The 27747-nt window shown below is 39.2% G+C and overlaps 1 protein-coding gene and 1 long non-coding RNA gene across 2 annotated transcripts; both read right to left on the bottom strand.

Moving 5' to 3' along the window:
- Positions 1–270: 270 nt before the first annotated feature.
- Positions 271–25075, bottom strand: zpld1a (zona pellucida-like domain containing 1a). The gene is made up of 13 exons (XM_085175185.1): positions 24602–25075; positions 23296–24499; positions 19359–23193; positions 18783–18896; positions 18287–18507; positions 17667–17848; positions 17047–17119; positions 16511–16608; positions 5810–5890; positions 5534–5705; positions 4308–4410; positions 4001–4030; positions 271–2748 (listed from the first exon to the last, which is right to left on the bottom strand). Exons 4-13 carry the CDS (start codon positions 18886–18888, stop codon positions 2573–2575), a joined length of 1242 nt encoding a protein of 413 aa, XP_085031311.1. The 5' UTR covers positions 18889–18896; positions 19359–23193; positions 23296–24499; positions 24602–25075; the 3' UTR covers positions 271–2572.
- Positions 8738–14227, bottom strand: LOC146509268 (uncharacterized). Its single transcript, XR_014876558.1, has 2 exons — positions 11316–14227; positions 8738–11244 (listed from the first exon to the last, which is right to left on the bottom strand). It is a non-coding gene; the product is annotated as an uncharacterized LOC146509268 (long non-coding RNA).
- Positions 25076–27747: the final 2672 nt, after the last annotated feature.

The following is a 27747-nucleotide window of genomic DNA, read 5'->3' as shown; positions in this document are numbered from 1 at the left end:
ATGTATGTGTATATATGTATGTATATGTATATATGTATGTATATATGTGTATATGTATATGTGTATATGTATATGTGTATATATATATATGTATATATATATGTGTATATGTATATGTGTGTGTGTGTGTGTGTGTGTGTGTATATATGTGTGTGTGTGTGTATATATATATATATATATATATATATATATATATGTGTGTATGTATATGTGTGTATGTATATGTATGTATATGTATGTATATGTATATGTGTGTGTGTGTGTGTGTGTGTGTGTGTGTGTGTATACGTGTGTGTGTATATACATTCACACATTCAAAGTCAATGTGACTCTACCAACAAAGAAAGTGGAAATGAGCCCATCATTTTGAAGTATGAATGGTGTATCTACAACAAACTTTCTGGCCAACCAACTGAGCCATTACTCTCTCTGGTCTCCCCTGGCAAGAAAATGTTGCATCATTCAACCCTTTAGTATCAACAGGTAGATGAGTTAACAAGGACCAGGTGTGAAAATGACAAGCCCGGAGCCAACTAGACCCGGAGGCGGGACCAATGGGGAAGCTTGTGCAGCACTCCACCTTTGATAGATAAAACCATCCTATTCCAGAAAGGAGGTCTAGCTAACATCTCTGAGTTTGTTAAAATTGAGACGGTGGAAACTCAGGTTTCTTGTTTCAGAAAGAGAGTTCACTTCAACTCTTAGTGAGTTACCAGGATAACAGACTCCATTTGGTTGTCAATACATAAGGACAGCGATTACATCACAGATTTATTATCAGCTCAGAATAAATCTAAAAGACTCCATCTGATGTTGTCAGTTTCTTTGCACTGAAAACATTTACTGTATGTTACACATTGATCAATTGTTTCTTATTATAATAAGTTACACTGACCTAAAAATGTCTGTCACAGTTCGATCTTGGAGATGATGACGTTAAGAGTCTAACATTAAACAAAAACTGATCTTTTTGAAATTGTAGATGAATTTAAAAACACTTTTCACACGGCAGTGTGGATTGCGAAAACTGAGGCTTTTGAAAACGATGACGCATTTTAGTCATATGATGCAGTCATGTAACCAATCAACTAAGATGATGTACAGCAGTTTTGTTTTTTCCCCAGTTTTCATAGCCCTATTAAAGATTAATATAAGTTTGTACATGCTTCACATTTTCACGTTTTTCTTCAAAGAAGACGGAATGTTAATTCCGGCATATTTGTTGTGGTACGTCTCCCAGTTTATATTCTTGCTTGCTTTTGCAAGCTTGCTTTTGAGAGTAACACAAGAGTATTGTGTTACTCGCAGCAACAACTCCACCTCATTGTTAGTCCATTTAAAAAACATGGTGTTTTTCCTCGGCATTTTGCCATAATGTTTCAAAGAGCTGGAAAGTAAATAAACGGAAGACGGAAATGACGCAGGTCGAATCGTCTTACGTTTCATGGATGCACAGTACAGGAACATAAGCGTTTAAATAAAATTATCCATATATACAAAACAAAATGTTTTAATGAATTCTATTCTGTTATATTAGCTTTAGGTTTTCTATAAAAATTAAAAGAAACATTAAAATGATAAATGATCCCAGAGGAAGTTAAGCCCTCCCATGAAGCAAAGAGGTCTTTGAGGTTATTAAGGACTATGATAAGGAACCAAACTGATTTTACATCAGGTTTGTATATTAGTAATGCAGAAATTTACATTTGCTTGCTCACCCCCAATCTCCACCTCGCCTGATGTGTGTGTGTCTGTGTGCGTTAGATAGTAGTGTTGTATGATCTGACCAAGCAGTGCATGTATGCGTGCATGAATGGATAAATGTGGATTGTAGTGTAAAAATACAAGCTATATCAATGCTAGTCATTTATCAATTCTTGTAATCCCACAGTAGTGTTTAAGAGGCAATGTATAGTTTATGTTTAGAAATATGCAAATGGGTATGTTTTAATAACAAGTCAAGGTGCAGTATTAGCAACATGGACGTTTGAAGACAATTTGTACATTTCGTGAACAAATCAAGTTGCATTTTAACCACATATCAGGAAAAGTTATACATAAGGTAGCACATGTACAAAATATCCTTAACAATCAAGTTTATTGCTAACACAGTAACTAAAAATATTTAAAGCAAGCGATTGAAATACATATTTAGGGGAAAAAAAACCTCCTAATAAATGATTAAGTAAATCCATCTCTCTAATATCTATAATTTCTCTCAGGAAATGCTATGTTTATTATACACTATATAATGCACTAAAAGCCATATAATTGATCCCGTACCCTGCAATGAAAACTGTATAGCTGAGGTATTGCAGTAAGTTTTTAGTATCCCCACTAATGGGTTAAAGCTGCATGAAAAATATGCAGGCTGAGACTTAGCTTTTTGTGCGATAGGAACACAAAACCCAGTTTTACTTAACTCCTGCACTAATACTCATTGTACAGACCTGGTAACAGGTTTTGGTTTTTTTTCAACAGTTAAATTCTTTGATGCCCACATGCACAGACAGCGTGTGTTCTGCATTCTTGGTTAGCATTGAACTGATGAGAAATGTGTGAGTTCAGGTACTCAGTTGAAGGTTAGGTTTCGGACTCCTGACAGGGTGCCGACTGGAGCGCTCTTGCCTTTCAGAAGGGTGAGGGACATGATGAAGAAGCATAGGCACATGACACCCAGAATGATCATGCCTGAGATGAGTGCGATGGTCATTGTATTTGTGTGAAACACTGGAGCTTTAAGATGGGCTAAGCAGCACAAACACAAAAAACATTCCAAAATGTAAAAATGTCTTTCACATTCTCAATGCTTTTTCTTAAGTTCATGCAAAATGCCAAATAGCAGTGAGTGTTAAAACACTAATACCTTTTTTGCCATTCCAATGAGAAATGACACAACTTTTAATGTCAGATTGAGATATCCCGGCTCAGTATTTGATTTTCAATAACAACTAAAGCAGTATACTGGCTGAACAATAAAATGAATCCTGAGGAATATAGTATGCGCAGGCATTGCAGAAGGGTATATGTTCCTGTCTAGATTATTGTGCAATCATCCAGTTAAGGAAATCCCAAAGGTTGATTCTGTTCATCTGGACATAGTATTTTCAGTTGGTGAAACATTTCATCACTCATCCAGACTTCTTCAGTCTCAGCTGGCTGCAGGTTTCACCAGCTCATAATGCATTTGTAGCATTGTAAAATAGTAAAAGATGTACCATACAATGCTGTGATTCCAAACATGCTGGAAATCTTCTAATGGTACTCATGGCCAGCGATCAAGGGTCATGACTAGGGATGGGTATTGATAAGATTTTCACAATTCCGATTCCATTTTCGATTCTGTTTAACCATTCGATTCTTTATCGATTCTCTTATCAATTCTTTTTTAAAAAGGAGAACACTAAGGTCGAATAGGTTAGAACTTTGTTTTATAGCTTCTCTTTGAACGAGATAGAAATTTAGAAACCTAACAGTGAGATCTTAAGAGATCCAGCCTATGGCTCTTCCATGGGGTGTCACAGGGTCCCCAGGAAAAAAAATTGTAAATGTAAAATAATAAAATAAATATTCTTCTGTAGCAATAACAAAGTATAACATAAATTATTCTGTAGCAATTACACAAGAATATCCAGTAATGTTCCTGCCTACAATTAAACACATTCACTTACCATCTGCTGTGGCAAATGGGTGCAAGCCTTTTACCACAAACTTAGTCACTGCGCGGTGACATTCGTCTATCCTGGCCTGAAAGGAGACGTTACCGGTAGACTGCAGCGAGATCTACCATGATTATACAATTGATATTACAGCCCATTGTTAGTTACTAGTGCGTTAGTTAGTCCTTTTTATAAGGCTAGGAAAATCTGCAGTCAGCTATGACTAAAGAAGTCAGTGAAAATGTTTCTCCCAGTGAAAACACAAATATCTTATAACCTTTAAAAGTAGAACAACACACAAAAGCATCATACCACTTATTGAACAGAATGACAAGACTTACCCAGCTGAGAATTATTGGCTGGTATTTCATCTGTGAAAAACGAAGACATGGCATTTCAGCACACTATAATCCATATGGTATATATTTTCTTTCATTCGGGTGTATACAGTACGTTAGACAAGGATGCCTTGTCTAACGTACTGTTTTGAAAATCCTAGATCACCCAGACAAGCTCTCAACTTTAGTCAAACATTTAGGTGTCAAATCTTGGATTTTTGACATACACTAGTGTCTTGTAATACATTGGATAATCAGTAAAAATTATTCAGCTGTGGAAATGTTAGGCAAGAGGGTTATTAAACTATACCACTCCGAGTTATGATAGGCCCAGCAGTCAGGATGGCATTTCCAGATGCAGCATTTGATCCCTTTCCCTCAGACACATCTCTCTTTTTCCTGCTGCCACAGATCTATGAAAATATTACACAGAAAGAATGAGTCCTCTCTCATGTGGTGTATGTTCTTATGATGAGGAATTCAGGACACAGACTACTAATATAACCCATCGATGTTGCCAAGATATGTGTCCAATTTGATATCGGAGGAATATCTAACCCCTTATTCTGCAGTGAGGGAAATAATGATTTGATCCCCTTTGCTCAAATGAACAGTCTCTGATATTTTTGGTAGTTTTATTATTATATAATGGGGAGACACAGAACTAATCAATCATTCAGTTACAGCTAATGTTGATCTCAGCTTGTCATCTGTATAAAGTAGACCTGTTTTCTTCTCTATGGAAGGACCATTTGGAAATCTCAGTCTGTTTGGAAAGTCAGACAGTCACTTAGTCTGAAGAAATATGAATGTAATCTGGTCAACTAATTGCTTCTATGAGCAACTCTTTAGTGACAGTGGGAAGGAAAAACTCCCTTTTAATAGGAAGAAAGTTCCAGCAGAACCAGGCTCAGGGAGGGGCGGCCATCTGCTGCGATTGGTTGGGGTGAGAAGAGGTGGGCATTCATCTAACACTGTATACTGAAGCATCAGATTAGCTCCAGCAAATTTATTACAATGAACTTTGCTGTGTAACGAATCCTTTATCACATACAGATGCTTTAAGAAATGCCCATTGTGATTACAAGGAATGTTTCTATGAGCACCTAACTATACTTGAAGAACTGAATTTAGGAATGCTGAAGTGAAGCTGATGTTTACATTCAAGAAATAAACTATTTCTATAATTAATATTAAATTAGATGCAATGATGCAGTATATGCTTTGTATGAAAACATAATAGAACTAGTATTTATTAATTCAAATAAATGTATACTTACCCTTTGAATGTAGAGTGAATATAAAAAACTATGAGAGGTATAAACTGTAATGGAAAAGAATGTACAGTAGAAGTATTTCCCAATTGTTGTTAAGAATTTGTAAATGAGCCTACGTATTTTAACCTAAGTAAGATAATTATGTCGATGAAGTTTTCCATTTTGAAATGAAGGTGACTCTAACAAGATTATTGTGTTATATTTTATCCCAAGATTTTTTTTTTTTTATGTGTGTGTGTGTGTCAGTATCCAATCTCACTGGCATCAGCATTGCACAATCATCTGCTCGGCACAGCTTGGTGACACAGTGTAGGAAGACAGTGGACATCTTCTGGTTCTTGTGCTTTACAAAGCGGAATACTTCAAAGGCAAAACGACCCATCTGGCTCTTCCCATTCTCAAACACTGTGGTCTGGGGGTCTTTTTCACAACTAGTTCAGAAAAGCAACATTAGAGAAGACTATTAAAACATTGTCAAGGATAGTCGGAGTCAGAGTTTTACACAATCATGGGTCTGTTATTATACTGGAGTTACCTAAAGAAAAGATCGTAACGCAGGTCATCATTAGGATTTCCAGAAGGTGTGGTGTAACAGTAGTCCATTAGAATGTTCCATCTAATTTGCACAAAAATGTGATTAAAAGCAGAACAAAGGAACAGAACATGGTACAACCTGTTTTAGGATAACTGTGTTTCAGTATGCAGCCTTATGTGGAAATGGTGCCTCCAGAGCAAAGTTGTGGAAAAAAAAAACATTTTTGGATACTAATGGATACTAAAACCCATTATTGAATTAGATGCGTATTTATCACAGTAGCAATACCAATAGTGCCTTCTTTACCTCCTCTAGGTATGACACAACTTCATAGAGCAACATTGCAGATGGGCATTCCAACAACACAACACAACACTAAAATACTAAACAGTTATGGTAACTGTTAACATGGCCAGTTGATAAATTAACGTTCTCAGTTTAACTTAAGTTATTATTCAGATAGCAACTAATGTTATTGGTCCTACCCATCTGTAACGTTAATAGACAATGCTGATTTTGCAGTCTAACAAAAAAGAAGTGTCTAAAAAGTGCTACGTTCTTCTTAAAGCCTCAGACTGAAACTGGCTAAACCCCCCTGCGAACTAGATCAATATCCCAGAAGGGTCATTTAATTCATGATAAATTCCATTTAAAAATTGTTTATCTATTTTTTAGTATTGTATAAAAACAATCAATCAAGCAAAAAAAAAAAAAAAGAAAGAAACTCCCTCTCACCCCTGGTGCATACTTGCCAACCTTGAGACCTCAGAATTAGGAAGACATTCAAAAGGGCTGTTGGGGGGGGGGGGGGGGGGGGGAGTGGTATACATATACAAAAAACTTGTACTTTACAGTGTTAATTTATCGGATAAAATAAGTTAAATGTTACTGTTATTATTTACCAGCCGGAAACAGCAGGGCTGTCCAAATTCAGAGGCTGCATCCTCCTGAGGACACGGCCTACGCGGTCTAATTGGGCCGAGTCCTCCGAAAGCCGGGTAGGCTGGATGTGAGCGACTGTGAAATTGGACAGTCTAGCCTTCAGAATTACGTCATGAGCTCTCTCGGTGGTGTGAAACTCTGCCGTCTACTCCTTGCTATCTAAAATAAACCGGACGCTGGCACAAATTCTCGACCATCTCACACTTCTGTTTATTACATTTTCTGTTTGACGTTTATTCAGCTGTCTAAAAACCCCGGAGGAACCCTCCTGAGGGATTAATCTAATCTAATCTAATCTAAACTAATCTAATAATTTAAATCTCAGCCGAACTGATTCAATTTTGTTGTCGGGAAAATCGGGAGAAATTCAGGAGAATGGTTGCTCGGGAGATTTTCGGGAGGGGCACTGAAATTCGGGATTCTCCCAGAAAAAATCGGGAGGGTTGGCATGTATGCGGGTGGATTGTATTTATTACAAAGTTTTAGTACAAAAGCTCTTCAGTTATCTGCACACTGGTAGGATAGAAAGAAGAACAACAACAACAACAACAATCAAATATGCCCTTTTATTCCTTTGCTCTGAACTGATTCGGCTAATTGCAGCACAAGTTAAATCATTTCTTGTGCAGGAGGAAGAAAATTGTGGTTTGGTCTATAACTAAATTGTGGAGACTACTTTATTTATTTACTGATTGCAATGGTACAAAAGCACAATGGTGAAATGCAAACTGTGTCCAGGAGAAAAATATGATTCAGTACTTGATAAATAAACCCTTGTTGACAAGCACAAAAGTAGGACATTTCTGTAGTTGGTCACCTGGTTTGCATACACCAAAGGAGGGATTTTGGCCTATTTCTCTATGCAGAAACTTGCACATTTCCTTAGGTTACTTGGTTGCCTCTTGGCAACTCAAAGCTTCAACTTCCTCAGCTGCTTCCTTTTCTCTCCTCCTTTGTTGTCATGATTAGGGATGGGTATTGATAAGATTTTCACGATTCAGATTCCATTTTCGATTCTGTTTAACGATTCGATTCTTTATCGATTCTCTTATCGATTCCTTTTAAAAAAGGAGAACACTAAGGTCAAATAGCTTAGAACTTTGAACGAAATAGAAATTTAGGAGTAACATGGCCTTACAAACCCAACAGTGAGATCTTAAGAGATCCACAGCCTACGGCTTTTCAATGGGGTGTCACAGGGTCCCCAGGAAAAAAATTGTAAATGTAAAATAATAAAATAAATATTCTTCTGTAGCAATAAAACAAGAATATCCAGTAATGTCCCTGCCTACAATTAAACACATTCACTTACCTAAAATCGGGGCATCTACTGTGGCAAATGGGTGCAAGCCTTTGACCACAAACTTAGTCACTGCTCGGTGACATTCGTCTATCCTGGCCTGAAAGGAGACGCTAACGGTAGACTGCAGCGACAACTGCCAGCATCTGAGCCAGACTCTGTCTGTCTCTCTCATCATGGTCACCTAAATGCAGCGCACAGTAATGGCAGGTTTTGTAATAAGGCAGATCGCGCTAACATAATATGCACTGTTAGTTGATTATTTACCTGCCGCATTAACGGGAGAGGACGTGCAAACGTTACCGCTGCTGCTGCTGGGTTGAGATTCACGAGTCCGGAGCGGAATTAAAAACACGACATTCATTTAAGGTCATCGCGTGTTTTGTGAGCAAATGCTTTTGCATATTCGTAGTGTTTCCTCCCTTAAATAAAATATCTACTTTGCAAGTATTGCAAGTTGCCCTGTTGTCATCCGTTCTCGTAAAGTATAACCAAACTTTTGAGCGTTTGAGCCGCTTAGGCACCGTGTTTCCTGCCAGGTAAATGACGCTCCGCAACGTGGTGACGTCATTCGGGGCGACTGGAATCGATAAGGGAATCGTTTGCAAAAATGGCAAACGATTCCAAGGAATTGAAACAGTGGGAACCGGTTCTCAACAAGAACCGGTTTTCGATACCCATCCCTAGTCATGATGCTGTGTTTTTGGTCATTGTCATGCTGGAAGACTCATCCATGATTCCTCTTTAGTGTTCTGGTTGAGGGAAGGACGCTCTCATCCAAAATTTTACAGTCTATTGGCTCGTTAATGTGGTGAAGTTATCCATTAGCAGAAAAACAGCCCCACAGCATGACTACCAGATGATCCAACGCGATGTCTATACCTGTCCTGTAGCTTGACTGTAGCTTCTTTTGGTGATATTAAGTATTTTGCTTCCTCCAAACACGGTGTGACAAGTTGATGCCAAAGAGCTTGAGTTTGTTTTCATCCTACCACAGCACTTTGTCCTAAGTCTTCTCGGAAACCTTTAGATGTTCAAGGCTGTCTTGAGCAGGGTGAGCAGGTGTAGGCAATGCCAGACCTGTCCAATATAGTGCAGTGTGTTACCAATTATGTTTTGGTGACTGTGGTTCCAGCTGCCTTCACATCATTAACAAGTTCATAGTTTTAGGCTAATGTCCCATCTTTCTCATGATCCTCCTCACCCCATGAGACAACAACTTGTATGGAGCTCCAGACCGAGGGTGATTGATGGCCTTTCTTCCATATCTAAATAACTGCACCAGCTGTTGTCACCTTCTTATCCAACTTCTTGCTGATGGCCATTTGAGCCCCGTACAGATCTACAGTCTTGCTCATGACAAACTCTGACAGCTCTTTGGTCTTCTCCATGGTAGTGGAAGAAGTTGGAATTAAAGATTTTGATTCTGTGGGCAGGTGTGCTTTATAAACATAATAAGCTGACTATCGGTAATTGAGTGATGGTCTGTATCTGTTTCTGAAACTGATTAATTGATTGTAATCTAATCTCTGGGAGCCAGAATTTTATCTAGATTGTAGGGATTCAAATGCATACTTAACTCAATTATATGAAAATCCATTTATAATTTTATGTAATGTGGGGATTTTTTTTCTGGAGTTTTGGTTAAAATTGTGTCTCACTTCATTGAACTTAAACTATAAACAGTGTTGGGAAGGTTACTTTTATCATGTATTCCACTACAGATTACAGAGTACATGCCCCAAAATGTATTTTGTAATGTATTCTGTTATGTTACTCAATGAAAGTAATGTATTCTGAATACTTTGGAGTACTTAATATATTATCATGCTTTTTACAACTAGCATCTAATGTACTATTGCTGTGTGATTTTATAACTATTACTTAAGGTTACTCGCCATAACAGTACCAACTAGATTTTTAAATCTTAATATAAAATGAGTAACAGTAGGATGGACATTAGATAAGACTGCACTTTTTGCACCAATCTCATATAGGAAACTATTCTGCGTGTATCTCCAAAAGTTGGTTCTCTTAATCTGGACGTAGCTTTTAAAGTGGGAGAAACGTTTTGTCACTCATCCAAGTGACTTCTTCAGTCTCAGCTGACTGCAGGTTTCCCCAATCTTATAAACCAGGGGTAGGCAACCTTTCTGATGATGAGTGCCATCTAAAATTTCCTCAAAGTCAATGTGCCATTTGATTGCATTAGCAATAAATTTAATAACACTCTATATTAACAGTTACACACTATATAAAACCACTTTATAGAATTATATTTGTTCACAGATGTTTGCAGCTATCAGCGAATAGTTATCAGCTATTTTGAAACAAAAAAAGAAACTTTTTATCCATAACAAGAACTCCATAACAGCAAATGAACTGTACAACAGAAAATGCAAATGCTATTTGTGGTCTTCTCACAACAATGATAAGAAAAATAAATTGGGCCAATATGGCATGTTTGTTAATACAGGGATACACATATTAATGTGATCTCTGGTCTCCCACTCAGAGACACAGGTCTCCGAGTGTCCAGCATTCAGACAGCTACCTGAGGACACTCTTCGTGTAGAGAAAATCTGCTCACACAGATATGTAGAACCAAATACTGTCAAGGCCTCTGCAATGTTCTGAAGACAGTTAACCTTGTCAGGTAGTGATGTCTAGCAGGTGAAAATGCAAGCTCCATGAACACGCACAGCTGTGGATTCCAGCTGCGTTCGTAGTTCTGCAAACTTTGACCCCCACGGAGTCGAGGTTTTCAGTTCAATCAGCTGCATTTCAATGTCGCATTAACTGGCATTAACTCAGCCAATTAATGGGAGACAAATCCAGCTGCTCATTAAAGTGTTCTGGTTTGATCAGAAAAGATAACATTGGTCCATACACCTGAAAGTCCCAAAAACCCATTGTGAATTCTGTCTCGAGTCTACGGATGTATCCGTGTATTTCCGTGGTGCTGATGCTGCGCTGAGCGGACAGCTCCTGAAGCATTTAAAGTGTTGGAATGTGGAAATTTCAACATCGCTTGAAAAAACTGCCAGCTAGCAACGTCCCTCCTACCGGTAGGCTAAATTATTTTTAGCCAATTTCAAGTTGAATCTGGTAGTTGAGGTTGTTAGCTAAGATACTGTCATTAAGAAGAGGCACAACTAATGTGTCTATGCGAACTAATTTGCGATGTGCACCGCTGGCCCGCCCATTTATTTTGTAATGCACCTTCTCAGATTAATTCACTACGTGTCGTGCCCAGGGCTGGACAGGGACAACAAATCAGCCTGGGCATTTTGACTAGAGACCGTCCCACCAGGTTTTGTAGGAAAAGCCATAAAGCCTTTGAATGAAAACAAACGCTGATGTGACAATGATGTACACTGTCTTGTTGGTATATGTATGATTTCTATACATTTTACATCAGATAAAAACTTTGGTTGTAAGATTCAGACAATTATTTATTAAAAGTGAGTAACTAACCTTATGAATAAAATAAAGTTCACTATCAGTAACATCATAGCACCCACCCAGCTGTATAGCAACTCCATCATGGTAGCTAGTATGCAGTACGAGTTATTGTAACTGACTGTAAGTCAGCACAACAAAAATAAACTCCACCTAAACTTGGTTTATATCTGACCCAGATAGACTGCAGGTCATAACTTCTTACCTGAAGATCAGTTCACCTGACACTTGGACCAGCGGCCGCCTCGGGTCTCTCCTTCTCCCGCCTCCCCTTTCCCTCATCCACCTGCTGGCCTCTGTGAAAGCTCCGCCATAGCCACCACCAAACAACTGACTTATTTTTACACATCGGCCACCATCTGGCCAATCCACCACCTTTCATTGTTTATACCGTTACAAAAAAGGAAAAAACCTTCGGCCCATAAAAACGAAAAATCACCATCCGGTATGCCCGATGGCCAGTCCAGCTATGGTTGTGCCATCAGTTAACCCTTCACGTGCCAGTTGTGGCACGCGTGCCCAGGGTTGCTGACCCCTGTTATAAACAGTACATTTGCATAATGACTGAAACCAGCTCACTTGAGGAACAATGGGCCAGGAGGTCACCTTCATCATGATTAGTCAAATTCTCATGACCATTGATCAACAACCACTGATCAATGGCCATGAGTACCATTCACAGAGAGTTGGGGAATGGCTGCAATCACAGCATTGTACGATGGTGAAAGATGTACCCTTAGGCCCCTTCCTCGATTCAGAGATGGTCTTTCCCTTTTCGCGTAAATGGCCTCCTTGACTCCGCGCTCAAACCAGTGTTCCTCCCTGTCCAGGATGTGTACATCCTCATCATTGAAAGAGTGTCCACTGGCCTGATGAGGTAACTCTTCTGTGTTGTGCCATCTGCTTCGGAAGGGGTTGTTTGGTTTCCCTGATGTATAAATCCTGGCAATCCTCCTGGCACTTAACAGCATACGCTATGGCTACATTCACACTGGTCTTTATGCTCAATTCCGATTTTTTGATCAAATCTGATTTTTTTTTCTGCTTGTTCACACTACAAATAAAATGTGACAGCAAACGTGCTCTAGTGTGAACCCTCAGTGGCCCGCATGCGCAAAAGAAGACGTTACACACAACGCGCTCTGTTTAGACCCAGACCAAACAGTATTGTTTGACTGATGGCCCTGGTCTTTAAGTCTGACGTCACTAGCCTTGTCTGGGCTAAACTCCAGTGCGGGTCCATAAATCAAACAATCACTGTGGCATCACTGAGAGTTGAAAAACTGTCTCAAGTCTTTCATCTGTAATAAAATGATCAGCATTCTGCTCTACAAGGTGTAACAATTCATTTTAACATCCAGGCATCCATGAAAACTGAATTTATGACATTTAACAGCGTTAGAAATTAGCAGGAAGTTAGCTCACTAGCTTCCTTCTAAATGCTAATAATACCAATAATATAGCATGTCCTGACTGAGGGATTTTGGAAACAAATTCAAACGTACAGCTCTGCTATCACTTCCGACATAAATGAAGACAGAAAACTAAACAGCATTGACGTTTGTAGGGTTACTTAAGTTTGGCTAGCTGGTATATAACGATGTGCTACGTGACCGCTAGCGACACGGCTATGTGAGCATAATATAAACGTGCTTTTTTCAACTCGATAAAAGTTAACGTGAGGATTCTTGGTGGTCAGGAACAAATGTAATCGCATGGCAGGATGCCATAATCAGACCAAACTTCAGCCAGGAGAACAACTGAGATAATCCATCCACAATACCAGGTTAGTCGAGAGAGGCTGACAGTGATCACTGATTGATCACCCAGTTTTGTTTTAAGTTATAAAGTTATTTTGTTATTTTCATATGGCCTAATAATTATCCTTATTGCTGTTTAAGAGAGGAGTGGTGCTTCAAAGGATAGTTGCAGATTTCTGTCAGAATCTGCAGATTATACAGTACAAATAAAATGTTCACGTTTGTCCAGCGTTGTCTTCTGAACAGTTTCACTAACATCTACACTGGATGGCCAGGAAGCGTTCACAATGTCTTCTCGGGTGCTTCACCGGCGCTGATAATTGGCGTCTGTCTTGTGTCAGCAACGTAAAAGACGAATTTAATGCAACATGACCATTCAAACAGCAGTCGCTTTCTCAAACATCAGATATGTATCGGATTCAGTACCACATACGAAAGTGACCCAGGTCGGATTTGAAAATATCGGATTTGTGCTGTTCACGCCGTCATACCATGATTGGATATGGGTCGCATAGGGTCAGAAAAGTCGGATTTGATGCGCTTTCGCCTGCAGTGTGAACGTAGCCTTAGTTACTCTGTTTGTTCTGGGGGACCCCATCCTTGGGGTGGACCAATTTATGGCGCAGCGTGTTTTGCGGTTTAAAAGCCACAGAGACGCAGTGTTTAGAAAATGCGTCTCAAGTGTTTCGATACTCCTGACATGTACGGGATAACTACAGGTTTTCACTTAGTCAGCAGTTGTCCTTCTCTCCTGGATCGGCTGGAGCTTTCTTTAGGCGCTTTCCCAGCTTTGACAAATGTCCAGCTGGGATAACCACATTTCCTCAGGGCCTTCTTGATGTGATGTTCTTCTGCTTCCCTGGCCACTGTGTCTGTGGGGATGGTGTTGGCTCTATGTTGTTTATGCTCCAGTAGACGATGAGAGTCAAACCTTAAATACTGATCCGTATTCGTAGGATCAGTATTTAACCACTCCTCTCTTAAACAGCAATAAGGATAATTATTAGGCCATATGAAAATAACAAAATAACTTAAAACAAAACTGGGTGATCACATCAGCTTTTAGATGTCCCCCATTACTGATGGAAATCTCACAATCTAAGAAGGCTAAGCTGTCACTTTTCAAATTCTCCCTGGTGAATATGATGTGTCGGTCCACCGAGTTAATGTGATCCGTGAATTGTGGGAGGTTTCTGTTTCTGCCTGTAGAACTGACCCTTGTATGTGAAACAGGTGGAATGCAAACACAGTTCCAAAAGAAAACACACTTGGTTGATGCTGAGAGTGGTCCTGTTGCTGAGGTTGGGGTCATCCTAAGCAAGATGTTCCGTGTGTATATAAAACAGGTCCGTTGCTCCAAATCATAGTAAAGGGACCTCTGGTTAATACGTCGGGTTCCATGTCTGGCTGAAAACTAGCTTTATTTTGTTGTCTGAGTCAACTTTGAGAGACAGAGAGGCATTGAAAGGCTGTTTCAGAGGAAAACATGTACACAGTATACAGTTGAGTCTTGATAGCTTACAGCTGGGCTCGTCAGGCGCTTCTTTTGGCTACAGTGGTTATTATTATATTTACATGCTTCCATCTCCCATTTCTGGTCGTGGACAACCTGTACTTTTCGACTCTCCTTTCCCTCCCTTCCTTGCACTTACAGACACATAACGGGTTTGGCAGTCCATTCTCCCTGCAGCACGGACTACACTGCCTATGAGGCTACATTCTTTATGGCTATGCCTATAACACTCTGCCTTCATATTAAATAACTTTTTGAATAATAATTTTAAAAAAAAACTTTCTTCACGTCATTATGCGGGCCGCAAGTAGAGGAGACATGGGCCACAAGATTGAGACACAGGTATTAGAGCCTCTTAATGCATGTTTTGTTTGGGTTTCCACGGACTTGGAATTACCCAAAATAGAGAGGGCATAGCCTAACATATGAAACAGGAAAAGACCGCTGTGTAATCCACTTATTTCAACAAAGTAATTGTATTCTGAATACCACCTTTTTAAATGGAATGTAGTTAGTCATATATTTTGTATTTTAAATACGTAATGCCGGTACATGTATTCCGTTACTCCTCAACACTGACTATAAATGAACATGAAAATTAGAAATTAGAGACTTTATAAGTAAGAACATCTACAAATTCAGCAGGGGATCAAATAATTATTTCCCCCCATAGCAGGAGCTGTGCAAATTGAAAAAGAATTGACACAGAAGATTGCGTAATCACTCCTCCAGTAGTTATAGACTAAGCTCAAAGTTCAAACTCAGTTGCAGGTGTTGTTTGTTTGTACTCTATTAATTTCGATTTTTTAAAAAAAGTTTGTAAAACTGTGATCTGGCAGCTGATAAACAAAGACAAGTGCTGTTTTTTTCACAATGTATAGTATTAAATATATATTTTTATAACCCCAATTACTGTTCACACATACAGTATGTAAGGGGATCCCTTAGTGGGTCTGTATTACTAATGACACTATTTCTTTTAATGAAGAAAAACAGATAAGATGCTGCTAATATATTTTACTTTAGCTAACCAAAAATGTGTTGACATTTTATATATTTATTTATTTTTGCACCAATTAGTTAAGAGGTTTTAGGCTTTTTGTATTCTGATAACAAACAATTAGAAATAACATAAATGTAGGCTTTTATGTTATGCTGAGAGACCATTTTCTTAGCTGTTTATACAGTTAAGGGTCACAGGGTGCTGGAGCCTATCCTAGCTTTCAGAGCGCAAAACAGAATTATCAGTTAACCCAACATGCGTGTGTGTTTGTTTGTGTGTGTGTGTGTGTGTGTGTGTGTGTGGGGGGGTCATGTATCTCATCTGATGACAGAAGCTAAGCAGAGGTGGGCCTGATTAGTACTTTGATATGAGAACACTTAAGAATACTAGGTAATGTAAGCTGGACGTCTGTTGCTCAGGAGGTAGAGAAGGTCATCTACCAATCAGAAGGCAGAACACTGAACCCCAAGTTGCTCTCCAATACAGTCATTGAAGTGTGAACATTAGACGGTGAATGAGGCATGTTGTATAAAGAGGTTTGAGCGCTAAACTAGAAAAATACTATATAAGAATCAGTTCATTTACAATAAATAATGTCGATGTATTATTTTAACATATTCAGTGCTTTTATGCACAGATGAAAGTCATCATGTATCATAGTTTAATGAGTCACCGTGTGGGTGGCATATTTAGGCTGAAAGGCTACATTGTGACTGAATACCTTCTATCCAGATTAGTGGCTTTTACAGCTGCAAATATGCGTGTCTTCAGGGTCAGTCCTGCCATTGGGATGGACAACTGCTGAATATATGATGAGTCCTGTATAAAAAGCAAATTGTCATTTAAGCATAGATGTGATATTTCATGGCTCTTCTCGTCCACCCAACTGACAGTGATTTATTTGCTTATTAGACATTTATTTTCTAAATAATTCGATGTAGCCCTAGTGTTTAATTCAAGTGGATTTAGGGTAAGAGTAAGAGTAAATTTAGTATACGTTTGTATAATTACAGTATTTGCAATAATTTGCTTTTTACATCAACTGTATAACAAGAATTTCTGGGAATCTGACATCATTCTTCTTTTGTACATGGACAATTGATGCATACATCTGTAAGAGGTAGAGATCAACTTTACATAGATGCAGAGTTTCTTTATGTTCATATGCATACAAGTGTGGCTTTATCTCTGGTGCAACAGACTAAGATCACCTGTACAACACAAATGAACATTTATAACTCACTGTTGTGAACTTACATTATAAAGCAGGAGATTCAACGTGCTAATGAAAGTGCCATTGCTTTCCTTTACTGAGATTGCAGCTGATGACCTTCAGTCAAGATAAAGGAAAAAAGAAGTAAGTACCTAAAACATTATGAAAGTTAACAGTAATTATGGTAGCATCAGTATTTTAAAATTACATTTTTATATTAAAATTTACATAACATTGAGGAATCCTTGTCTTTAAAACCATGCCTATACATCACTCTTTCAGGTTAACATATACACTTTCCTGACCAAACATTTCCAATATCTCCTTTTAGGGGTTAATATATGTAATCTGAATTGGACTTTTTGTGGGGCCGAGGACTTAAAATCTGGAAATATGTAACAAACTGTGTTTGGGTTGTATTTCATGAAAACAACAACAAAAAATTCTGTTGTATTGTGTGGAACTTAATAACTTATTATAAATTTTCATTATTATTATTAGTATTGTTTTTATTAATATTGTTGTTATTATTATTATTTATTGTTATTATTAACTTATTATTAAACTGCTTCTTTTTTTGTCTGCCAATTGATATAATGATTGAAACTTACATGCATATAGGATCACGGTATCAAACAAGCTTAAAGGTATGAGTGAGACTTACGAGGCCAGCTGTGTATTGTTGACTAGGTATTCCAATGGGTAGCTGCAGCTAAACTTATACAGCAGACCTGGCAGGTAGCTGATGATGGTTGGAGGGTCTGGTGTATCAATATACCCTGATATGTTTCCAATCTGCACCAGGGACAGGTTCCCATAAGCATTGGGTCCTTGAGCAGTTGACACCTGTAAGCAACACCAGTGTGAGTAAAATTCCTGCTCCAGCTCTTTTACTAAGATAAGAAGGGTTGGACATCGTGCAGGATAAAAAGAAAAGTTCTCAAGATCAAGAAAAGCTTGATTGAAGTATGTATGTATATATGTGTGTGTGTGTGTATGTGTATGTATATATATATATATATATATATATATATATGTATATATATATATATATATATATATATGTGTATATATATATATGTGTATATATATGTATATGTGTATATATATATATATATATATGTATATATATATATATATATATATATATATACATACATATATATATATGTATATATATATATATATATATATATATATACATATATATATATGTATATATATATGTATATATATATAATTTAGTAAGAGCAGTTAATACAAAAAAAAAAAAGTTTTTCCTACCACCAAAGAATTACCACAGGACTCAAGTGTTGCCAGGCTGATGCTAAAGATTACAACAGTGGGGAAGGTGTTGTTATTGATAAAGCCTCTGCAGTGGGCGTCTCCATGGCGACCATTAAGGGCTAGGTCGGTGTCAGTGTAGCCAGAGAAGAGAACAGGGCAAAAATTGATCTTGAGGGTAATGGTCTGGACCCCACAGTATACACTGATATCTCTCTCAGCTGGAAAAGAAGCCAAAAAATCTAATGTACATAAAAATGTACATAAATTGTGTATTTTACAATAGTACATTTTCCCCCAAAAAAGAAAGATTTAACTTCTGGGATTACAGTCTGTAACATTTAGTTTTGTATGTCATAATACTGGTGTCCAAAAAACTTATCATCTCATCTTTGGAACATGTAGGTAGTCCAAAAGAATTTTTTTTTCACATTTTTAGAATGTTAACATAATTTCTATTCAGTTATTCACAAAACAAAAGTCTTTAAGTCCTCACCAGGGAAGCGGCTGTGAAAATTTGCATCACAGTTGTATCCATTGAATTGAGCTCCAACTGAAAAGGCCTTACTAAACATTAAAAAAATGACAAATATATGTTCCATTTCAGCACCTGAAACAGATCAATAATGTAATGTGAATAATCCAATCAACGCCATTTGTTTTATATTGTGGGGTCTTTACCTTACAGTATAAAGTGCACCGAGGCAACTGTTGTTGTGAATTGCCACTATATAAATAAAACTGAATTAAAATTCATTTTTCACTTTAGAAAAGTGAAAAATGAATTAGTAAAATCTGTTTTACATGCACTAATGGCAGGAGGGAAGATTAACAGTTTTCCTCAAGTTGAACATTTTTTATATTCCTACCAAATACATTCACTGAGCACCCACAGCTTTGGCAAGTTATAAGAAACTGATACAGTTTTAAATGAGGCCTCAGTGACAATTACAATGATTGAAAGTCCTCTGGAAACTGCTAAATTAAAACTAGTTTGTAGCAGATTATGTAGTTAATAAAACCCTCACCTACAAAAGCACACAGTTGTTCTGTGAAAGGGAGAACTACTCACCCTGGTTCCTGGCAGCCAGCAAGTGAGCGGTTCTCCATAAGCCTGGGACAGACGATGTAGTGGTCTGCACAGCATCCCTACCTGACAACTAGAAACAGAACTCATGAGCAGGAGGGAAAAAGGGACCATACACATAACAGATTCATTATTTGAACGTGTCAACAAAAAGGGTTGTCTGGATTGAACATGGGAAAGTCCATCAAAACTGAATGTGTTATACAAATCCTTTCACATCCACAGAAATATGAGCAGGTTTTGAAGTTTCCCACTCATATCCTTTCGGCCCAATCTGGCTCTGTCACTGCTCACAAATGGTTTGACGCTGCATGAGGTCCAGGAGCTGTGGGGGGTGGCGGGGGGTGGGGGTGGGGGTGTTGAATTATCTTTTCATCGCTTCAGTGGCCTTGGCCTGCTGACTGAGCCATTCCTTTCTCTCTAGGCCAGTCAGGGAGTGCAAAGCCCACTGTGCGGGCCTTTGGACCAGGGAATCCATGCTTTTTCATTCTTTGTCTGCTGCAGTTCTCAGTCAACACAACAGCAGGCAATCTGCTAGGTGGGGCTGCAAGCTGCCTGTGACTGCATACCTGATCCCAAATTTTGACTCCTGGTCACAGGATCCTCACCACATGGTAAAGTAAAAGAAAGCTAAATTTGTGGAGTTTCATGGGATTAGCCAGTTGAAATATGAATATAAATGTATGTGGAACAGGAGGACAGGACATTGCGGTTTGAATTTTTAGGAAACTTCTCACTCTAGGCCTATTGGGGGAAAAAAAGGACACATTTTTGGTGCTAAAGCTAAAAAGCATTCTTCTTTTGCACAAATTAATCTGTTTAATCAGGTGTAGTCTGCTGAGTTGTCTGACCTTCATACTTCTTCAGTCCACAAAATATCTTGAGGCTGTACATTGGGAACTCTGCAGCTAAGAAAAAAAGTCTTTGTTCTTGTGATTCCTTGGGCTTTTTGAGAGGGACAGAAAAGGTTTGGTTACATCACAAAAATACACAGCCAGCGTGCACAGTCCACAACTGTAGACTATTAAAACAAGAATTTAAGAATATGAAAAAAGGCTCAACACAACAGGAACTCAGCGTAATTGTCAGTCCACAAATATAATCAAACAGTATATGAGCGACTGTGGTCTTTGTGATGCATGGTGTTCCCTTCACCCCAACAGTAAGGAATATTCTTTCTTCTCACATGTCCATCCCTCCTACTCTCGTCTGGATTATTTCGTAATCAGCAGCTCACTGCTGAGTAACATTTCAGACCCTGAGATACACCTTGTAGCTGTCAGCGATCATGCTCCTATTATGTCTAACAGTAATACATAAGAAGAACACTTCACCAAGTACAAACTGGGATTTAACACATCACTGCTCAAAGATGAAGACTTTATTAAATATTTTAAAAAAAAGAGTGGAATCTATATTTAGACTATAATGGCACCCTTGGAACATCAGTTGTGATATGATGAGAGGTAAAATAATGTCTTTCTCATCACATAAAAAGAGAGAAGAAAACAAAAATAGTCAGTAAATAGAAAAAAACATCAAATCCCTAGAAGAAGTCTACGTGTCCGACCAATATCAGGAAATACCAAACAAAATATGCAAGACAAAACTAGAATTAAATGAAATTATTAATTAAAAAAACTCATTTCCTAGTTCAAAGACTGCTTGCAGAATTTTGAACACAGTAACAAATCCGGTTGATTTCTAGCTAACCAGTTAAAAATAAATAAAGAAAAAACAACTATATGTGCTGTTAAATATTTATCTGGGAACACAATATATGATCCTGAAAGAATAAACAACATTTTTTGGGATTTCTATGAAACTTTATAGTCACCACAAATAAACCCATCTAAAAATGAAATTGACCAGTTTCTTGGCAACGTAACTCTTCCAAAATTACTAGACCGTCAAGCAATGGCACTGGATTTGCCACTGACACCAGGGGAACTCCAGGAAGCCCTGATAAGTATGCCCAATAATAAGGCTCCAGGTCCAGACAGTTATCCTGCAGAATTCTACAAAGAATTCTGGACAGTTCTGGCACCAGTATTCCACAGAATGTTGCAGAAAATCAAGGAAAATGGCAGACTACCACCAAATATGAATTCTGCCAATATTAGTCTCCTGCTAAAAACCAGGCAAAGACTCCTGATTTCCCTCAAGCTATCATCCAAAATCTCTTATTAATGTAGACCTCAAAATAATCTGCGAAGCTCTCTCAGAAAGATTAGAGAAGATAACCCCCCTTTTAATTCTAACTGACCAGACTGGTTTCATAAAAGGCAGGCACTCATTAACAAATACACGTAGATTGCTTGATTTAATAGACTACTCATGCAGTGAAAACATTGAAACTACAATATTGTCTCTAGATCCAGAAAAAGAGTTTGACAGAGTTAACTGGAAATTTTTATTTGCAACTTTACACAAATTTGGTTTTGGAAACTCTTTCATAAACTGGCTAAAAATATTAGAATTATATAGAATTCCGCAACAGCTTGTGTCAGAACAAATGACCAAATATCCTCCAGCTTCTGTGTCCTGAGGGGCACCAGGCAGGGATGCCCACTGTTTGCAATTTTATCAAACCACAGCAATTAGACAGGCTAGAACAATTAAGGGCATAAAATGCAAGTAAGTAGAACATACAATCAGTCTCTATGCAGATGTGTTTCTTTTTCTTCAAAACTCACACACCAACCTTTCTCAGCTAATTACACTAATAAACTTGTTTTCAAGAGTTTCAGATTCAATTAACTGGTCAAAATCTACAGTTCTTCCAATTAATTGCTCTTTCCATAATTATTCTTCTATCCCACTACAATCTGGAAATATTAAATATTTAGGTGTTAATGTCTAAGCTTGCAGATTTAACTAAATTAAACCACATCCCACTTCTAAAGAAAGTAGAAGGTGATTTGGCTAGATGGAAATCTCTACCCATCTCACTCATGGGAAGGGTCGCTGATATAAAAATGATGGTCTTGCCAAAAATAAATTAGGAGTTTTGGGGGTGATGCGCCTCCGTGCTGGCACTCTGGCTGTGCCTCGGGGGCTTTGGTCCTAATTGGTGTGTTGCCGAGGTTGTGGGCGGGTGGGTACATGGGGACTCAGCCCTGGCGCAGGGGGCCTCTGGTGCATCGGCAAACTGGGGGGCTCTTCAACTGGCAGGGAGGCTGTTTCCTCCTTGCAGGAGTTCATTCTGCAGGTGGGGAAGAGACATAGGAGAGGTGGAGAATAGACTTAACCTGGGTGTCTATTGTCTTGTGTAGCCTGGGAGTTGATTGAATGATGGGGTGGGTACAGTTTCCCCTGTGGTGGGTTCAGGTGGGCTGCCCCGGGTCCTGTGAGGCTTGGCGGTGCTGCTGCCATGGGCTCTGGTCTGGATGGGCCTGGGCCCCCTCGCCTTGGTGGGTTCCAGAGGGCGGTGGTGCCTACTGGGGTCAGCGGGGGAGCTGGCCCCAAGGAGGGGCTGCTTGCCCTTCACTTCCTTCTCTCCCCATCCCCGACTGCCTCCCTCTTCTCGCTCCACCACACCCACCCACACATGCAGTGCCTTGGGTTGCAGGTGTGTCACCAGGGTGCAGGGGAGGCATTCCACTCAAGCCCTCCAAAGTATGGAGGCTGATGCCCTCAGGTGTTGATGCGTTGGTGGTTCTTGGTGTTTGGGGCTGGGCGATCAGGTATGTACCAGGTTACTTCCGGTGGCTGCTTGACAGGACCTGGCGCCCATGGCTCGGTCAAGCCTCTTAACAGTGATGACCCACTTGGCAAAGTAAATCTGTTGGGTATCTTTGTTGGCCTTCAGACTTCAATTCTGAGAAAAAAAAAAAAAAGAACATGAAAAGAAGATCAAATCCAGTCAGATCAATAAACAGGTTATGGAAAAATGTGTAAGTGTGTAAAGAACAGGGCGCACCTGACTTGATGGGAGTTTAATTATTTTGCGGTTTGCTGATGGGCAAGATTCTTGTGATTTGTCCAAAGCATGACTGGATACTGTGAGCCCTGCAGCACATCTCTCCAATCTTCCTGTGACGACTTTATGGCGAGCAACTCCTGATCACCAACATCATCAGTTTTCCCAAATAGACTCACTCAAATGTGCAATCCACTGGTATTCCTATTTACCCCTATTATATATTCTGTATTTATATATGTGTATATGTTATATTTATGCTCATATCCTTACTTTCATTCCCCTTTATTGTATGCAGATGTTTATTGTATGCAGATGTTGCAGGAATGACTAGTAGGATGGTTATCCTGTGATCCATGGAAGCATAGAAGTATAGGTCCTTAGCGGAGACTGCAGCATAGGGAGATAAACATTAACACTAGGAAAAAAACTTGAGTTCACACATGGAGGCCGAGTTACCACTGAGAGTAGCAGACGATCTGGCGAAGAATGGAAGTCTTCCAGTGGAGAGAGTAGACAATTTCAGATACCTTGGTGTTCACATCTCACAGTTATCTGAAATTGTCCAGTCACATTAACACTCTGGTAAAGAAGTGTGTCTTCTTCCACAAACAACTTAGACATGCTATCTACCTCTGAAGGTGCTCAAGAACATTGTGGGTTAGGCTCTTTGAAAGTATCAGGAAGGAAGGACGTGAATACGAGTTTTATTGAACAGTAGGACATACCAACTCAGAACTATTGTTTTTCCTTAGTGGTCTACAAGCTTCCTTTCATTATATGTTGGTCAACCAAGAACAGGCACTTCTGTATTTTTACCACAGGGGGGCAACAGTTCACTCTATTACATCCCTTCCCTTTTAGATTTTTAATTCAAATAAGTAAACTCTTTAAGAAATGTATTTTGACTGCCAATAAAATATTCTACTGCCTTTACTAACAATGAACAAATGTAGCCATTACTCTCATTACTCTAAAGCTGTTTCACTTCCAAATTAACTGGCAGTAAATAACTAAATCATAGTTTCTACATTTTCAAAGATTCAGTCTCTTTGGAGGAACTCTGCTTCTCTCTGGGTATCGGTGTTCCACAGATGGTATCACTCCCTCCAGTTAATACACGACACCACGGTTCTTCATTCACAGATGGATTTATTCTTCCGTCACACTTCTCCTCAGAAACACCATAAAATCCACTGTCAAACTGTCATTACATAAAAATACAGAATGACCAAACATAAATATTACAAATGAATGAATAAACCCAAGTTAACAAATACGCGATAAACAAACACAGTTAACATACCTCGCTGGCTGCACGTAACCGTGAGGGAATGAGTCCGCTTCAGGAACAAAAACTTAACGAAAATAATTCCCAATTTCTTCTTATTCTTCTTCGCAGCTTTCTTTTACTTTAAAACTGCTTATTTATTTCCTCTTCTGACTTAGTTAACTTATTAACTTAGATTCTTTGCACATGCTTTTGACTTCCCTTTACGTCACTTAAAGGGGCCTGTGCGCAACACAGAATGAACCTCAGTTCCTACCCCAAAAGGAACAACAATAAATAAAGGAAATAAACATACATGAACACAATAAATTAAACAAATTGACATAATTGACATTTATGGCAGTTAAAGATGGGCTTTGGGCGGTTTCTGGGGTTGATACTGGTGGTTCATCAGTTGTCTGTTTAGGTGGTTCAACAGGTAAGGGGTGTGATGTTAAATTCCCAGGTGGACTTGGTTGTATCTCTAGAACAAACAATAACTCTTTAACTTATTAGAGTCAAATGATAGGTTCATTACTATCAGTTCTACCCACTCCAGGGAGTAGCAGCCCAAGACAAGGTATTCTACTAATTTGACAAAACTGAAGACAACAAACGACACAAGAAGGAAGCACACATATCTACGGAAAAAGAAACGAACACCAGACAATTGGTAGCTTGTTGCACCAAAACTGAAAAATAAGCCACTAGGCCAAGGCTCTTCCAGCAGCCACCAGGCCCAGGATCCTCCAGCAGCCACCAGGCCCAGGACCCTCCAGCAGCCACCAGGCCCAGGACCCTCCAGCAGCCACCAGGCCCAGGACCCTCCAGCAGCCACCAGGCCCAGGACCCTCCTGCTCCACCAGGCCCAGGACCCTCCAGCAGCCACCAGGCCCAGGACCCTCCAGCAGCCACCAGGCCCAGGACCCTACAGCAGCCACCAGGCCCAGGATCCTCCAGCAGCCACCAGGCCCAGGACCCTCCAGCAGCCACCAGGCCCAGGACCCTCCTGCTCCACCAGGCCCAGGATCCTCCAGCAGCCACCAGGCCCAGGCTCTTCCAGCAGCCACCAGGCCCAGGCTCCTGCAGCAGCCACCAGGCCCAGGATCCTCCAGCAGCCACCAGGCCCAGGATCCTCCAGCAGCCACTAGGCCAAGGCTCTTCCAGCAGCCACTAGGCCCAGGCTCTTCCAGCAGCCACTAGGCCCAGGCTCTTCCAGCAGCCACTAGGCCCAGGATCCTCCAGCAGCCACTAGGCCCAGGCTCCAGCAGCAACCACTAGGCCAAGGCTCAACCAACAAGTTAATCAACAGTGACTTCAACGGGCCATCACAAGGAAATACAAATCTCATCATTTTCAAAATGCCGCCTAAAAGAGCAAACCCAGGAGTTGAAGAGGAGTTGGAGGAGATTAAGAAATCGCTTAATTTCATGTCTGATGAACTGAGCAAAGTGGCTAAACAACAAGGTATGCTACATGACCTAATGGATGAAATAAAACAACTAAAAAACCTCATAAAGGACAAGGACAAGAAAATAGACGACTTGGAACGGCGAATCGAGGACCTTGAACAATACACAAGAATGGATGATTTAGTCATAAGTGGACTGGAGACGCAACACCGAACCTACGCTGGAGTAACAGCTGGGGGAGGTAAAGATGGTGAAGATGCCCCGGTAGAGGAGCTGCAAACGCTTGAACAGCAAGTGATAAAATTCCTTCAAACGAAGAATGTAAGTATTCAGAGCCATCATATTGCAGCATGCCACACGCTCCCCAGGAAAGACAGTAAAACAAAGCCATCAATTATTCTTCGGTTTGTGAGTCGCAAAACAAAGATTGAGTTACTGAAACAGGGTAAGAAGCTTAAAGGGACTGGTGTGTATTTAAATGAACATTTAACGAAAAAGACTGCTGAAATTGCAAGACAGGCACGCAGCCTGAGAAAACAAAATAAGATACAAGCGACATGGACGAGGAACTGCAAAGTAATGATAAGACTAAATGGCAATCCCGAAGAAGCGAAAGTTGTGATGATAAGAGAACTCAAAGACTTAGAGCAATATAAATAATCAGGAATCTGCTCTGGAATCTATTGGAAAAGTGACGATTGGATAATGAACAATGGGTATGGAAAGTGTTTCTGGCCTTACGGCTCAAAAAACAACAACAAAAACAAAAACACATAAATGACAAGTTTGGACACAGATTATAGATTTCCATTCAGAGATATTGAAGAGGAAGAATTTGATTATGAAAAGGACTGTCAAGGTGGTTATTTTGCCACACACGCTGAGAAAACGAACTTCAAAACGTTTAACTATGCAGAGCACAACATGCATGACCCTGAAAGTAGCATTGACCCAGATACCCACTTCTACAATAACACCAATAATACTTGTGAGTACTATACGGATGACCAATTCAATATGAATATTAAAATGGCAAATGCATTGTCGGTCATACATTTCAATAGTAGAAGCCTGTATAAAAATTTTTCTAAAATTACAGAATGTTTAAGTAAGTTAAAAAAGTTTAATATAATTGCAATATCAGAAACATGGCTCGATAATGAGAAAATTAGTGAAATGGGACTGGAAGGATATGAATTATTTACAATGAACAGGGTGAATAAAAAAGGAGGCGGTGTTGCCTTATATGTAGATAAAGTTTTGAAATGTAGTCTGATTGAATGTATGTCAAGCACCATAGATAACGTATTGGAATGTGTCACTATTGAAATCCATGTTGAAAAAGCTAACAATATAATTATAAGTTGCATCTATAGGACACCAGGTTCATGCCTTGAGACATTCAATGAAAAACTTGCTGCTATGTTTAGCAACCTAAATGATAAAAAAGTGCAAATAATTTGTGGTGATTTTAATATAGATTTGCTAAACCCAAATGGACATCAGAAAACAACAGATTTCATAAATACAATGTATAGTAACTCCCTTTTCCCTGTAATTATAAAACCAAGTAGAATAACAATTGATACAGCTACATTGATAGATAATATATTCACAAATAAAATTGACCATGAAATAGTAGGTGGACTTCTTATAACTGATATAAGCGATCATCTTCCTGTTTTTGCAATTTTTCAAAATTATTTTGGGATTAAAACTAAACAAAAGAATCAAATATTTGATATGATACGACTTAGAACAACAAGAGCC

The sequence above is a fragment of the Neolamprologus multifasciatus genome, chromosome 10 (assembly GCF_963576455.1).
Source record: "Neolamprologus multifasciatus chromosome 10, fNeoMul1.2, whole genome shotgun sequence".
Classification (NCBI taxonomy): Eukaryota; Metazoa; Chordata; class Actinopteri; order Cichliformes; family Cichlidae; genus Neolamprologus; species Neolamprologus multifasciatus.
The sequence above is the reverse complement of the archived record's forward strand: the minus strand, read 5'-3'. Positions and strand labels throughout refer to the sequence as shown.

What these genes read in the sequence shown, in the direction of transcription:
- zpld1a (XM_085175185.1), bottom strand. Translation starts at nt 18,888, where the DNA reads ATGGAACATATATTTGTCATTTTTTTAATGTTTAGTAAGGCCTTTTCA. An exon ending in ATTGTGCAATGCTGATGCCA is followed by an intron (nt 4,411 to 5,533) that starts GTGAGATTGGAT and finishes ATATTTTCATAG; the next exon opens with ATCTGTGGCAGCAGGAAAAA. An exon ending in AGCCAATAATTCTCAGCTGG is followed by an intron (nt 2,749 to 4,000) that starts GTAAGTCTTGTC and finishes TGTGCTGCTTAG; the next exon opens with CCCATCTTAAAGCTCCAGTG.